This window comes from Schistocerca serialis, chromosome 1, assembly GCF_023864345.2.
Source record: "Schistocerca serialis cubense isolate TAMUIC-IGC-003099 chromosome 1, iqSchSeri2.2, whole genome shotgun sequence".
Taxonomy (NCBI): domain Eukaryota; kingdom Metazoa; phylum Arthropoda; class Insecta; order Orthoptera; family Acrididae; genus Schistocerca; species Schistocerca serialis.
Genome location: NC_064638.1, coordinates 580,443,969 through 580,460,850, shown reverse-complemented (window position 1 = coordinate 580,460,850; position 16,882 = coordinate 580,443,969). Strand labels below are relative to the sequence as shown.

Below are 16,882 nucleotides of genomic sequence, written 5' to 3'. Positions count from 1 at the left end.
TACTTACGTTCCATACACTAGTGCACTATAGCTGGACATTTACAAACTTATTCCAACAGTTCATGGCAGAAAGAAAAACACTGTCTACGACACTATCAAAACAATAATACTAAATGTCAATTAATGACACATCAAAGCATAATAGCGATACACTGAGACAGCAATTCAATAATGAAGTTCCACCAACTCTGCTCACACCGTTTTGATGTAAGTAGTGGAATGTGAAAATTGTGTGCATATTGGTAGGATACCCTTAGGATGAAACACCAGAGCCTTTGGGATGCCCGTAAGAGCTGAATTTAAAGGAATCTGTGTCCCCAAACTGCTGCTACATAGAGCTAAGTGGTATTTCAAGGTCCTGCCTTAAGACTAGCTACTACCTGTTCGAAAAACATTACTTGGAATCACACATCAACAATTCCAAAAATGCAGACCTACATTATTCAAATCGACGCAGGAAATTCTGTAATACGTTACTGAGAAATTTATTTTAATATACATTTTGGGGCAGCTTCGCCTCAGAGCCTTTAATTATGAGCTGCACCTGGGTTTTGTTCACAGCCAGATTTTGAAGAAATTGCCTGTTATTAACTGCAACACATCTGGGATGCAGCAAATCATCTACAAATTTATACATGCGTCATGAAAACAATTTAAAAAAGTGCAATAAAATATTTAGTTCATTCGAGAATTTTAATCAATTTTCTTCATGAATGAAAGAAATAAATTGAAATGATTGTGAAGTATAGCCATTTTTTGTCTTCTAAATTTACTGCTTTCTAGCTGAGATACCAAGGACTTCATTTTCTACATTTTGAAATAGATTCGAAACATGCCTCAATTTTAGAGACTTTTTCTTCCTGAGTTTGACTATTGCAGAAGGTTTCCACTTTGATCTTGAATGAGAGGTTATCTTGGAGAAATGGTTTCATCCTTTCATGTGGATATGACTTCAGATTCCTGTGCAACTCTTCATCTGTTTTAGCACGTGCCCACAATTCCAAACACCATCTGAGAGCCACAGATCTCGAAGCTATTTGAAGAGCTGCCTCTTCATCATGCAAATCAATTATGCAGTATGGCTGCAACATAGATACACATAACATCAAAAAATGAGGGGTTCAGAATAGGATCAGAACGTACAAAGGTTGACAGACAATAATACAAACTAACCTGAAATATATTAATAAAGGATTAAGTGCAATCTACACATTATAAGACAATGAAAGTTTATTGTGTCAAACATTGATATGGAGATATCTTCATGGTAAGAACTCATCTTATAATGATGATACAGTCAACAAACATAAAGGATACTTTCAATCTCTGGAAAAACATGGAAGATAATTTTAGCTATGATGAGTGGCTTGATGCACTTGTGAACTACTACTTATTCTGTACTAGTCTCATCATGTCTACATACCAATTACATAAAATTACCTCACGATCTGTGATAATCATTATAGCATTTGCTGCCACTGTAATTTTTTGCCACAACTGCTTCTCCCAGTATCATAGTATCAAGCTGTGGATGCCTTATCAGATGTGAAACAAACAGTAACTATTTTTGACAATTTTGAACACCACTTTTCTTCCTTTTTTGTAATTACATTTTCTTAACAGTGTACTTCATATTCCCCCACTTTCTACCTCCTGTCCTACCAATAACCACATTTCACTTCCATATTACACTCTGTGCTCTGCCTCATGCACAATGTTTCTTCCTCTACTCTAGGGCAATAGTTTGTTCAAGTAAGCCTGTCTCACATTAGCCAAATGTGTTTTCGTGGTAAAGTGCATGCCTGGAAACCGAAAAATTGTGGGATTGAATCTCAGTGAAATGACAGAAATTTTCAGTTTGCCTTTAATCTGATTTTCACTTCTCAACTATGTGAGGAATTGCCATGAAATATGATTTGGATTTCACATTAAGCTGTAGGTCCCCTTTGCCTGGTTGGATAACTAGAGTAGATTAGGGGCATGAAAATTAATAAAGTGGCATCAAACTGAAAGACTTGCACCTGGCCACTGAACCACATGAAATTATTATTATTTGCTTCAAACATTATTATGTGCTTTGGCTTTCCAGAATTCTTTTGCATGTTTCACACTGTCTCCTCCAATCTTGCTATGTCTTCAATTATTTGTTGGATATTATATAGAAAACCAAGTAATAACTTACCTTATCAGCATATTTTATTTTAAGTGTCCTTCCACGATATCAAATCTCAAATGCTTTGATTCTCTTCTTGTCTGGTTTTCACCCACTTGTGATTTACTTCTTTATAGTGCTGTGCTCCAGACATACATTCCCAGAAATTTCTCTTTGGTAGTAATACTTTTCTTTTTACGAGGTATGTCATCTTTACCCGTGTTAGTCAACTTCTTATATACTTCTCAGTTTATCCATCATGTGTTAGTTTATTTCTGAGTTAGTAGCATCCCTTCATTATACCTACTACATAGCCCTCAATTTTGATATTAAGTTTATCGCTACTCTCATTTTTGTTATCCCTGGTTAATTTCATTTTCTTTGTCTTGGTTAATTTCATTTTCTTTGTCTTTTCAAAATCCATATTCTATGCTCATCTATCATTGACAGCCTTCTAATCTGAATTTAATCTCAGCCTCAAACCTTTCTTTTATCTACATCACTGCTTCTTTGATGCAAATGTTGAACAATACATCCTTTTTAAGATGAGTACTTAAATTCTGATCTTCCATTCTTCTTATTGTTCTCTATTATTTCTTGTCCATATTACATATTATCCATCTTTAACTACCACACATATCCATTTTTCTGAGAATTTCAAACATCCTATACTATTTTACATTGTTAAACACTTGCCTAGGTCGACAAATCCCATGTATGTTGTGATGTAACATATCACTCAGATACAATGAGGTGTAGCTCTGTGTCTACCTAGCAGACAAAGGATAGTTGCAATACTTAAACCCTATAGTGAAGTAGTGGTTAAAATGAGAAAGCTGTTTGTGGGTTTTTGTTATCTGTTTTGCAAGTGAGGCGCATACAAATGGACGCTTTGCATCTTCAAGATGGGACAGATATTGCAGTACTATCACAAGTTGTGGTACCTGTGTGGGCTTTGTGTACCCTCTGTGAGTGGAAACCCCAATTGTAGTAACGTGGCCCACCACAAACTAAAAGCATGTAACAATGTGGCATGACATCATGGCAAGATATTAGAAATCAATTAACATGATTTGATTCATTCCAATGTTAGTCTCCTATGTATGAACTTGATATGAATACAAGAAATGTTCCCTATGGTGTAGTGTCTGAGATACAATAAGTATTGCACATTGTGATAGAATATACAAATATACCTACAGAGGAAATGTTTTGTATTCATTTGTAGAAAACTGAAAATTTATTGAAGTGTATTCGATTTCATCGTATGGACAACTGCATCGGAAATAAGGTTCATCTGTGCTGCAATGGTGTGGTCTGAAGAGAAATTTATTTTTAGGTGCAGACATTCAGAGCAAAGAGAAGACAACAAATTTGCATCTGAAAACACAAATATTTAAAGGAGAACTCTGTGAAGTATCTTCATTTTTCTCAAGCCTTGCCTGTGTTATCAAGTGCATCATCATCTAAATGATTCTCAATTTTCCACTCTTCTGTACAACAATCTCATCAACAACTTTGATCTATGAGCTGGTAAGATGATCAATGGTAGTTCTCACATTTATCTGCCTTTGCTATCTTTGGGATTATGTAAATTTAATTCTTCTGAATGTCTGATGTATGTTACCAATCTCAATGATACTACACACTAGTTTGAATAGTCATTGAATTGTAGCTTCTCCCAATGATTTGAGAAACTTCGAAGAAATGCTATCCATCCTTGATGCAATGTTTGTTCACAAGTCTTCCAAAGCTCTGTAAAACAAGTCTTCCAAAGCTCTGTAAAACTCTGACCTGAATATTTGATCCCTTATGTCTTTCAAATCAATGCTGTTCTCCATTTAATAGTGGAATTCCTTTTGCACTCCTAATGTTGACACCTTGGTTTTTAATGTCACTGAAAGTTATTTTGACTTTCCTATATCTTCTGATGACTATTTGCTTTTCAATTTTTTCACATTTTTCCTGTAGCTATTTGCTTTCATTCCTAAGTCAATTATACTGCTGCACACTTTTGTTTTCCTGAACAATTTTATATTTCCTTCTTTTGTCAATCAACTGAAGTATTTCTCCTGTTTGCAAAGGTTTCTTTGCAGTTATCTTCCTTGTGCCTGTATTTGTCAGTCCAACCTCTGTGATGGCCCTTTTTTAGGTATTTTAACTCCTACTCTTTTGAACTGCTTGCTTTAGTATTCATTACCACCATTATCTATGGACTCAGAACACTTCAAATGCACATCATCATCTGCTCCTGGGTATATCTTACAATCCAGTATCTGATTTTGTAACCAGGTGGTGTTTTCCTGTGTCTCAATGTCTTTTCAAAGTATATTGTATTTCCTCCTCTTGTGATTCTTGAACAATATTTTTCCTATCACCTGCTGAAATTTATTGCTGAACTCTAGGAGAGACAAATTCTTTAGGAGTCTCTACCCCCTCCTCATTGTTACTACCAAACCCATATTCTCCCCTAACTTTATCTTCTGTTCCTTCCCCTTCTGTAACATTCAATATTTCAATCCCCCATGAGAATCAGATTTTCATCTCTCTTTAGTGAGTTACATATTCAGTTCCCTGTACCTCTTCATCTTCACCTTGTGACAGCTGTGCACACCTAAAGTATGAGGGCATGCTGAAAAGTAACGGCGCCAAAAAAATTTAGTGTGAAAACTTTTAAATCTTTTTAAAGATGAATGTTATTAACATTCTACATCTTTATTCTTCACGTCTACAAAATGCAGCCATCTGTTAACAATAATTGCCTCTGTTGTGGTTCTAGAAAATAAAAATTTTGGATCTTATAGCTTTTTAACAAGTTTAGATGTGCAGTCTGATGTTTTCAAACTGTGTTTGTATCTGGCAGTGTGTATGAAAATCTAGCAGCATACTACAGATCACCATCATCATCTTTGATTTTTAAAAATCTCTTATGTTTTGTATTTAGCTGTTTTCATGTGGTCTTCAGTATCACTCTTTCCTTTATGGTCAACAGAAAATACTCCAATAAATAATGTGCAAAAATGTGTTCACTGCTTCTGTCATTACACAATTTCAAAAATTTGTATTCCTGCTGCAGATTCAAGTTAAACATATGCTTTGTTTTGCCCATGGCTAAACAGTGAAACAAAAAACCAATAGGTATAAAATGATCAAAAATATGTCAAATAGTTACTTCACACACGAAAACAATATAAACACATTTCCCCTGTTGTGTTCGAAACTGACTAATAGTAAGTGAAAAGTGGCAGAACTGGTAGCCATGCACCTCCCCGTCGCCTCATCATTTGCTCTGAGGTCAGTTGACAGAGGCAAGGCCATAAGAGAATGTTTGAAAACGGTGTCAGTCACAATGGTCTAAGATTTAAAATAAAATCCTTGCCAGTCATAAAATTCTCAAACCCCAGACATTCTTGCAACCCCAGACATCACTAACAAACCAGGACTGTCCAGGCTAATCCTGGACTTATGACAAACCCAACTGGACACAACCTACAAAAATGGTTTAAGTGGTAGGTAAGTATGGAAATTATTCACAAAACCTAATGAGATACCAATCAACTGTTCATATTTTTCACAAAATTATCACAAGCCATTAAACTGAATAGTGAATTATACAAGGTTTACTTTGTCATTAATTTAAAAATCAAACAAGAAAAATACATCCAGTCTACATATGTCAGTTGTTTCAGTGCCCAAGTTACATTCTTGTACATACACCTACATCTACATTTATACTCAGCAAGCCACCCAACGATGTGTGGCGGAGGGCACTTTACGTGCCACTGTCATTACCTCCCTTTTCTGTTCCAGTCGCGTACGGTTCGCGGGAAGAACGACTGTCTGAAAGCCTCCGTGCGCACTCGAATCTCTCTAATTTTACATTCGTGATCTCCTCAGGAGGTATAAGTAGGGGGAAGCAATATATTCGATACCTCATCCAGAAACGCACCCTCTCGAAACCTGGCGAGCAAGCTACACCGCGATGCAGAGTGCCTCTCTTTCAGAGTCTGCCACTTGAGTTTGCTAAAGATCTCCGTAACGCTATCATGGTTACCAAATAACCCTGTGACGAAACGCGCCACTCTTCTTTGGATCTTCTCTATCTCCTCCGTCAACCCGATCTGGTACGGATCCCACACTGATGAGTAATACTCAAGTATAGGTCGAACGAGTGTTTTGTAAGCCCCCTCCTTTGTTGATGGACTACATTTTCTAAGGACTCTCCCAATGAATCTCAACCTGGTACCCGCCTTACCAACAAATAATTTTATGTGATCATTCCACTTCAAATCGTTCCGCACGCATACTCCCAGATATTTTACAGAAGTAACTGTAAGTAATTGTTCCGCTATCATATAATCATACAATAAAGGATCCTTCTTTCTATGTATTCACAATACATTACATTTATCTATGTTACGGGTCAGTTGCAACTCCCTGCACCAAGTGCCTATCCGCTGCAGATCTTCCTGCATTTCACTACAATTTTCTAATGCTGCAACTTCTCTGTATACTACAGCATCATCCGCGAAATGCCGCATGGGACTTCTGACACTATCTACTAGGTCATTTATATACATTGTGAAAAGTAATGGTCCCATAACACTCCCCTGTGGCACGCCAGAGGTTACTTTAATGTCTGCAGATAACAACATGCTGTGTTCTGTTTGCTATAAACACTTCAATCCAGCCACACAGCTGGTCTGATATTCCATAGGCTCTTACTTTGTTTATCAGGCGACAGTGCGGAACTGTATCGAATGCCTTCTGGAAGTCAAGGAAAATAGCATCTACCTGGGAGCCTGTATCTAATATTTTCTGGGTCTCATGAACAAATAAAGCGAGTTGGGTCTCACACAATCGCTGTTTCCGGAATCCATGTTGATTCCTACAGAGTACATTCTGGGTTTCCAAAAACGACATGATACATGAGTAAAAAACATGTTCTAAAATTCTACAACAGATCGACGTCAGAGATATAGGTCTATAGTTTTGCGCATCTGCTCGACAACCCTTCTTGAAGACTGGGACTACCTGAGCTCTTTTCCAATCATTTGGAACCTTCCGTCCCTCTAGAGACTTGCGGTACATGGCTGTTGGAAGGGGGGCAAGTTCTTTTGCGTACTCTGTGTAGAATCGAATTGTATCCCATCAGGTCCAGTGGACTTTCCTCTGTTGAGTGATTCCGTTTGCCTTTCTATTCCTTGGACACTTATTTCGATGTCAGCCATTTTTTTGTTTGTGCTAAGATTTAGAGAAGGAACTGCCATGCGGTCTTCCTCTGTGAAACAGCTTTGGAAAAAGTTGTTTAGTATTTCAGCTTTACGCGTGTCATCCTCTGTTTCAATGCCATCGTCATCCCAGAGTGTCTAGATATGCTGTTTCGAGCCACTTACTGATTTAACGTAAGACCAGAACTTCCTAGGATTTTCTGTCAAGTTGGTACAGAGAATTTTACTTTCGAATTCACTGAACGCTTCACGCATAGCCCTCCTTACACTAACTTTGACATTGTTTAGCTTCTGTTTATCTGAGAGGTTTTGGCTGCGTTTAAACTTGAAGTGAAGCTCTCTTTGATTTCGCAGTAGTTTCCTAACTTTGTTGTTGAACCACGGTGGGTTTTTCCCGTCTCTCACAGTTTTACTCAGCAAGTACCTGTCTAAAACGCATTTTACAATTGCCTTGAACTTTTTCCATAAACACTTAACATTGTCAGTGTCGGAACAGAAATTTTCATTTTGATCTGTTCGGTAGTCTGAAATCTGCCTTCTATTACTCTTGCTAAACAGATAAACCTTCCTCCCTTTTTTTATATTCCTATTAACTTCCATATTCATGGATAATGCAACGGCCTTATGATCACTGATTCCCTGTTCTGCACTTACAGAGTCGAAAAGTTCGGGTCTATTTGTTATCAGTAGGTCCAAGATGTTATCTCCACGAGTCGGTTCTCTGTTTAATTGCTTGAGATAATTTTCGGATAGTGCACTCAGTATAATGTCACTCGATGCTCTGTCCCTACCACCCGTCCTAAACATCTGAGTGTCCCAGTCTATATCTGGTAAATTGAAATCTCCACCTAAGACTATAACATGCTGAGAAAATTTATGTGAAATGTATTCCAAATTTTCTCTCAGTTGTTCTGCCACTAATGCTGCTGAGTCAGGAGGTCGGTAAAAGGAGCCAACTATTAACCTAGCTCGGTTGTTGAGTGTAACCTCCACCCATAATAATTCACAGGAACTATCCACTTCTACTTCACTACAGGATAAACTACTACTAACAGCGACAAACATGCCACCACCGGTTGCATGCAATCCATCCTTTCTAAACACCGTCTGTTCTTTTGTAAAAATTTTGGCAGAATTTATCTCTGGCTTCAGCCAGCTTTCTGTACCTACTACGATTTCAGCTTCGGTGCTTTCTATCAGCGCTTGAAGTTCCGGTACTTTACCAATGCAGCTCCGACAGTTTACAATCACAGTACCGATTGCTGCTTGGTCCCCGCATGTCCTGACTTTGCCCCGCACCCTTTGAGGCTGTTGCCCTTTCTGTACTTGCCCGAGGCCATCTAACCTAGGTTGTGGTATTATCTGTCTCTGTAGAGAGATTGCTTATTGACAATAGATGACCGCACGCTGCAACTGCTGGAACAGAAGGCGAAACAAGGAGGATGGCGGGGAGGAGGAGAACCAGTGCTCTGGTAATTGTTACAAGTAAAAAAAAGGCATAGCAATCCCTGTGTCAACCAGGAACACTGACTGATGCTAGTTGATGGCTTAAGTTATCGTCAGGTTGTTTGGAATTCTACTGACTGCTGACACTGGCCTGACGGAGTGTTGCGCTGTGGTGGTGTTGTCTGTTGGGAGAAAGAAAGACACACAGTCTTGTTGCAGTAGTGGCACTTTGTGTCACAGAGCAGATACTGACAATGTTCGAGAATTTCCGTGTACATTCTAGAACCACTTGGTCTTCCTCCATATCGAACCCACGATATTTTAAATAGGAGTGTGAGAGAGAGTAATCCGACCTACTGCGCATTGCATGTCTGTGTGCGCAGGTCTAAAAGCAGTCACGAGCAAAATGTGGAAGCGGCGCCTGAATGGTGGCCGACAAGTACCTGCTGTACGATCCATATAGTTTCAGTGTATGTGTAGAAAAGAGCCTGTGCTATTCTTTGCTGGTTTAGTGACTGTGATGATTGTTAAGAACAAATGAAAAAATGGGATTAGACTTTCAAGCAATTCATGTGTTGGACTTGCTAGAAGCAAGACATGTTCATATTTTCTGGTGGTTATTAAACCAATCCTGTTGTAAATGTATCCTAATAGAGTCTAATGTTTGACGACTTGGTTGACATGCACGAGTTTGAATATTTATATGAGAAGTGGTGAATTTGTTTTTTGTGGAAGTTGAAACATACCATGACTGAACTAAAAGTATTCTTCGAGTACCAAATTATTTCAAGAGTAGAGAGAGTATCTGATAAATTCCCTTAACCAGCATTATTCTTTGGAGATGAAGTTTTTGGAGATCGACGTGGCCAGCTATCCAGAGAAGAAGATCGGCTGTGCATACCAAGTAAGTCAACCTGTGGGAGAGAGGTGGGAAGTTTGCAAACCAGCTTCACATCGCTTCTTGTCGTCTAAAGCGTTGGAGCCACCATGCCAGGTGATAATTATATGATTACGTTTTTAATTAGATAATATGCATATGCAATGACCCATGAAACATGTGACAGATTTTTTTTTTTTTTTTTTTCTACTGTAATATTTAACACAGGCCTTGGTGATAAAATGGGTGTTTGCAAGCAAAAGTGCTTTGTAAGCAAATCACATATTTCTGTAAAAGGTAAAACTGTTCAAGTCAGCTAATGGACACAATTTTTGCTCTTCTTATTAAAGGCTGGTACTGGAAGACAATAAATCAGGGCCTGGCCACTTAAGGTCTATGACACCATTTGCCTTTCGATGAGATGGAAACAGTACCACAAATAAACCACATTTTATCTGCTTCGTTACAATTCACAAATGAGAGATGGCTGCAGTGATGCTGCTGCCACAACCCATTGTTGTTGTGAGAGCAGATGTAGAAACTACTTTCACTGTTGTTGCTGTTGCACATGCTGTTTCTGAAACGGATTATCATGTACTGCTCATGGTGTTTTTGTTGGTCACTTAACTGCAGCTAGAAGATCCACTGCTATTACTCCGCCTGCTGTACCAGCTGTTTCCATAGATCAAAAAACTCTTGATCCATGGCAGCAAAATAGCCACTGTAATTTGGATATCATCCAAGACACCATTTTACTAAGCGAAACAATAGTGATACACTAAATTTGTAGTCACTGTCCACAACAGCAGGGCTGCAAACTAACACAGACTCAGAGACAAATGAATTCATGTTGTGGAAATCGGAGAACATGGGTGAAGCCAAAGTCGTCATATGTTAAAATCATTTAAACAAGAAAGCAGCACCAATTATAACAACAGAATTGAAGGTTTAGTAAACAGGCGATCCACTGGCACAATACAAATAGCTTCATGTGGTAGACTGCAGCAATCCTTGCCAGTGCGAGCTGCTAATGGACAACCCATGTTACTCACTTAGAGCACTCCTAGCAAGTCAGCCTAGTGGTAATGTTAATGGACAGCAATAATACCTCTGACATACCATTTGAGTTGACAAGCACTCCCAGCACATGTACAAAATACATTTATTAAATTTTATTGTAGATTAAGAGTAAAATGATAACTGAATTAAGTAAATGATCAACACATAATCTCACACATTCTACACCATCACAGGAAGTTGTTGCAAATATGATCCAAGGAACACACAAACAAATGAATTGACCATTTTAATACACTGTATTCTAGCAGTTCTTTTCATACTTGTGACATAACCATATTAACAGGTAATACAAGTTGAACAGTTACAGAGTAGAAATTACAAAACATGACAAGTCGTGCATTGCATCACAAAGGAAGCGATGAAGTACTAACTATCCAATTTTATCCTCCCAGTTATGTATCAATAGCAATACTAACTGGAGGTGGTGGGGGTGGCAGGTGGAGCCACTTTATGTCCATCTTTTGTAAATATTGTAATCTAGTCACATACTTTGTATTTTTAAATTTTGAAACAAATATTTATTGTTTTTAATGAATTCTTCTATCAGATTCTATAATTGTTTCAATGTTTTTCAACTAAACTTAATCCAAAAATTTGGGTCTAGCTAATGTGGTCATAAAGCCACCTCTCCTCACCACCCACCCCCAGTAGTAAGTAGATGCGACTTTTCTCAACAAATGTGTTGTTCAACATTTTCAGATACTGGATCCTACTTACACATCAGCATCTCTTTAAAATGTATGTTGTAAATAAAAGTCAACAACAATTAGTGCAACTGATGGTTTTTTTGTTTCTTTTTTATGTGGCAGTCGTAACATAACCTCCCTTTCCCCTCCCACTATTAATATTGGTTATTGAAAATGGTTTGGTACTGTTAGGGATAATATCAATTAATATTTCACCATTTATAATGAAAAATCACAGTGGCCTTGAGCAATGTGATACTTACATGGTAAGTATGTTTCTCAACCCAATTGAGCTGTATGCTGAACAGTGAAGAGATGGATTCAATTTCCTTAAAAAAGAAAAAAGATAGATTGTAATTCATGTCATTCTTTGGCACATATCAAGCAAGGCATAAGACAGAAATCATGCTTCCAATGGAAAGCAACTTACAAGTTAAAATTCCTTGCAACTCACCTACACATACACACATACATACATACATACAGCCAGCCATCCATCCATCCATCCATCCATCCCTCCCACACACACACACACACACACACACACACACACACACACACACACATCCATCTCACCCTCCCTCCCTCCCCCCTCCCCACACACACACACAGGGGGGGGGGGGGCCAACAAGTGACAATAATCAAAACAAATGATAAAATGGAACTGGAAGGGGGGGGGGGAGGGGGAGAGGAGGGAGGGGGGGGGGGGGAGAGAGGGGGGGGGAGAGAGAGAGAGAGAGAGAGAGAGAGAGAGAGAGAGAGAGAGAGAGAGAGAGGTATGGCATGACTTCAGGTCACAGCTGATAATGATTCAGGTAACTCTGACAGCGCAAAAGTATGTTTTAGACAGTCTGCATCCTCATGTGTTACCTCTTTTTACACACACACTGCATGTGTCTCCATAACCTGTTTGTGTGTGATGTAGAGGTACTCCCACAGCCAGCAATATCCTCAGATACAGCCCCAAAATAATGTGTGGAACTAGCTCAGACGTCAGCTCCCTACCCCAGCCAGTATCCAGGCTGTCACACACCAGTTACAACAGTTATGGGCCAGCTTGCCTCAGGAAAGGACTTGAAGACTTTACGCAACCCTTCCCCCGAATCAGTGCATACATCCGGCCAGAGAGGGTGCAATGCCATACTGATAAGTGGACTCAAAGTGCCAACTGGTTTGTAAATTTAACTCAATTTTGTATCATTTCATTTCCACCTCCCCTTCTGGGGGCTTCAATTCTTTTGTCAGATTTAGGAAACAATATGAGTAGCCCTCTTACATTTTTTGTTGATAATGCTGTCTTTTAGCACCTAGTAAAGTCATCAGAAGAACAAAACAAATTCAGAAATGATATCAATTTCAAATCTACACAGTGCAGAAGATGGCAATCAACTCTAAATAATAAAAGTGTGAAGTCCTCCATATGAGTACCAAAAAAGATACTGTTAAATTTTGTTTATAAAGGTTATCAATTCAGAAAAAGAATTAAGAAAAATCAGAGCTCAATCGTCAAGATTTAGGTGTTCATTTTTTATTTGTTTGCACGCTATCTGAGTGTTGAACAGTTGAGAAATAGCCTAAAAATAATTCTACAAACCCTATGCCAAACACTTATTACTAACAAGGGAACCTCCCCATCGCACCCCCCTCAGATTGAGTCATAAGTTGGCACAGTGGATAGGCCTTGAAAAACTTAACACAGATCAATCGAGAAAACAGGAAGAAGTTGTATGGAACTATGAAACAAATAAGCAAAATATACAAACTGAGTAGTCCATGCGCAAGATAGGCAACATCAAGGCTAATGTGAGCTCAGGAACGCCGTGGTCCCGTGGTTAGCATGAGCAGCTGCAGAACGAGAGGTCTTTTCACTCAAGGGAAGACTTGAACCAAGGACCTCTCGTTCCGCAGCTGCTCAAGCTAACCACGAGACCACGGCGCTCCTGAGCTCACATTATCCTTGATGTTGTCTATCTTGCGCATGGACTACTCAGTTTGTATATTTTGCTTATATTTTTCATAGTTCCACACAACTTCTTCCTGTTTTCTCGAGTGATCTGTGTTCAGTTTTTCAAGGCCTATCCACTGTGCCAACTTATAACTAAATCTGAGGGGGGTGCAATGGGGAGGTTTCCTTGTAAGCATTATTTCCTGGAGCACTGAACCTAAAGTAAATTGTTTATTCAGCAGAAGCATACATAAGAATACTTTGTAAAGAAGGTAACTGTAAATATTGCACAAGCATTTTTAAGGATCTTGGAATTCTTACACTCGCTTCCCAATATATTTCCTCCTTGATTGTTTTTGTTCCTGATGATAAAAACTAGTTCAGCTGAAGGAAGCCTAACACAACTGAACAACACAAGATGTAAAAATTATTTTCATGTACACTTTGCCTGCTTGTCTTGGGTTTAGAGATGAGTTGTGTACTCTGAAGCAGAGGTAATCAACAATCACTCATCTTACATAAAGAATGAAATTGGGAATTCTCATCTGTTTAAAAATACTTTGTTAGCCACCTTTTTACAGGTGATATTTGCCGCAGGTAACGTTTGAAGTGATTGCTGTCTCAAAAACATACAGCAATTTCCGATCATAACCTTTTAACAGCAGCTCAGTACGGTTTTCGTATAAGCTTCTCAACAGAGAAAGCAAAATATTATATTACGCACTCAATTCTGGTAGATCTAAATGAGAAAAGTTATCCTTTTGGCATATTCTATCATCTTACCAAAACTCTCATGTGTCGTAAAATTGTGCTTGGCAAACTAATATGTTTTGGTGTTGGAGGCATTAAAACTGCACCTTAACAATAGGCAACAGAGTTAACTTAACAAATTATATCTTATAAACAAAACTGGATTTGAGAGAGAAATCATGAAGTATGGTGTCTCCCCATCTTTGTTCTTGACCTACAGAATGATTCAATTTGAACTTGTGAGAGCTATTCAAGAACTGTGATATTTATTGATGACACAAGTATACTGATCTAGGGCATAGACTCATCCACACCAGACATAGTCCGAAGAATAATACAACGGCCATACATGTAATTCAAAGCAAACAGCTTAGCCTTTTAGCTTACATGGACTCATATCATCCAATTCCAAACCAGTTAAAAAGAAAGGTATCAGAACAGGATGAGACTCCATGTGCGAAGTTCTTAAGCACCCAGATATTGATCAACAGACAGAAATACTAGCATACTTTCACTCAGTACTGTCAAGTGGCACAATCTTCTGGTACAGTGCAACTGGGCACAAAATAATATTTGTTTTACAGAGTCATGATGTAAGACTATTATGTAAAGTCGATAACCAAACATATTGTATAAGCCTCTTCTGGGACTTTTACACTATTTGCCAATATATTTATTCGCCAATTCTATTTGTAGTCAGTAATAGAGTAAATTTAGGATGAATTTTGAAATTCACACTCCTAAACAATAGTATAACTAAAAATAATTTCGCTGCAGACTATGCGTCACTGTCTTTGGTTTAGGATGAAGTTTTATATTCTGTGTCATCAATAAACATCACAGTTCTTGAATAGCCCTCACAAGTTCATATTGAATCATTCTGTAGGTCAAGAACAAAGATGGGGAGACACCGTACTTCATGATTTCTCTCTCAAATCTAGTTTTGTTTATAAGATATAATTTGTTAAGTTAACTCTGTTGTCTACTGTTAAGGTGCAGTTTTAATGCCTCCAACACCAAAACATATTAGTTTGCCAAGCACAATTTTACGACACATGAGAGTTTTGGTAAGATGATAGAATATGCCAAAAGGATAACTTTTCTCATTTAGATCTACCAGAATTGAGTGCGTAATATAATATTTTGCTTTCTCTGTTGAGAAGCTTATACGAAAACCGAACTGAGCTGCTGTTAAAAGGTTATGATCGGAAATTTCAATAATCAGCTGTCATCTAACTTCTCGAAAAATTTTGAGGCCACAGGAAGGAGAGAGACTGTTCTGTAATTAGAGATCATTTGTTTCTTTCCAATTTTATAAATGGATATTACTACTGCATGTTTCATCTGTCAGTAAATACTCTTGGACTCACTGTGAGATTACAAAGATAATCTAGAGGGGCGCTATCAACTTAGAACAGGATTTTAGTATTGTCACAGCCAGAAGAGTAACTGATTTTCTTTGACCCACTGATGTTTCTGATCTCTTTAAAAGTCAAAATGGTAAAAGTGATATATGCTAGTGGAGCACACAATGCGTATCTAAGGGAATATAATGGATCAAACAATGGAAAACCCAGGAGAGAAAAACAACAATATTATGAAAAGTCCCCTGCAGCACTCAGTGGGCCACAGTACAGTTGCGATAGAGAGCCCGAAACTGGTCGTGATAATAAAAGAAATTTAAAACTAAAGCGGTATTTTCAATCACTGGTATGAAAAGGATAGATCGCTACTCACTATATACAGGAAATGTTGAGCTGCAGACAGGTACAACAATAAGATTGCTGTACATTTAAGTTTTTGGCCAAAAGGCCTTCTTCTAAAGTAGAAAACATGAGCATGCACGCGAGCACGCACATGGGCACAAGCACGCACACGCACGCACGTGCGCGCACGCGCGCGCACACACACACACACACACACACACACACATGGTCACTGTCTATGGGTCGCTGCTATATGCAGTCTACCCTCAGCCAGAGAAAGTGGCCATGAATGTGTGAGTTGTGCTTGTGTGAATGTTTGTGTATTTTCTACTTCAGAAGAAGACCTTTAGCCCAAAACCTTAAACATATAGCATTTTTTTATTTTTTTTTATTTTTTTTATTTTTTTCCTATCTGCGACTCAGTGTCTCCTCTATGTGGTAAGTGGCAATGTATCCTCTTCATACCACTGTCAATATAGTGGATCTTATTTTGAACAGCAAATTTTTTCCTTGGTTTTTTTCTCTCCCTGTATTTCAGCTGTGGTTAGGAATAGGTCATTGAATTTAGTGACCAATGATTTTGACTTTTACATAATCTGCCTCACTGCTACTGTCAACTGGGTGTTGAGAAACATTTGCCTACTGTGTTTATTCTTTCATTCCTATTAATATCCCAAGTTGCCTTTGCTCTGTTCTTGAAACTTTGAAATACTTATTTGGATTTTTGACAAAATGCTGAATTTACAGTACTGCATCTTTAAATCTTGATTACAGCAAGTCCTCTGCATTAAATAAAGCTCTTTCTTCCTGGTGCTAGATGCTTTGATCCCAATCGTGAGCCATCCTTTCTCTCAGCTTCACTGTAACCTTTCCCTCACTCAATGTAACACAAAACTGATTTCATATTGATCTGATGGAATCACATTTTCCTCACAATATGTGAGTCTCAACTTTATCTCCAATTATGAGAGAGGCTGACGAAATGACTTACAATTTGTGGTCTTATCGC

The 16,882-nt window shown here is 38.3% G+C and overlaps 1 protein-coding gene across 3 annotated transcripts in view; it reads right to left on the bottom strand.

Annotated features, from left to right (window-relative positions):
- Positions 1 to 16,882, bottom strand: part of LOC126476747 (tRNA (guanine(10)-N2)-methyltransferase homolog) — a 198,720-nt gene that overhangs the window by 156,158 nt on the left and 25,680 nt on the right. For all 3 annotated transcript variants that reach the window (XM_050103566.1, XM_050103568.1, XM_050103567.1), the window contains 2 exons: positions 11,736 to 11,801; positions 837 to 1,082 (listed from right to left, as the gene is read on the bottom strand). In XM_050103566.1, the coding sequence (XP_049959523.1) occupies positions 837 to 1,082; positions 11,736 to 11,801 (312 nt within the window). The remainder of the gene's footprint in view (positions 1 to 836; positions 1,083 to 11,735; positions 11,802 to 16,882) is intronic.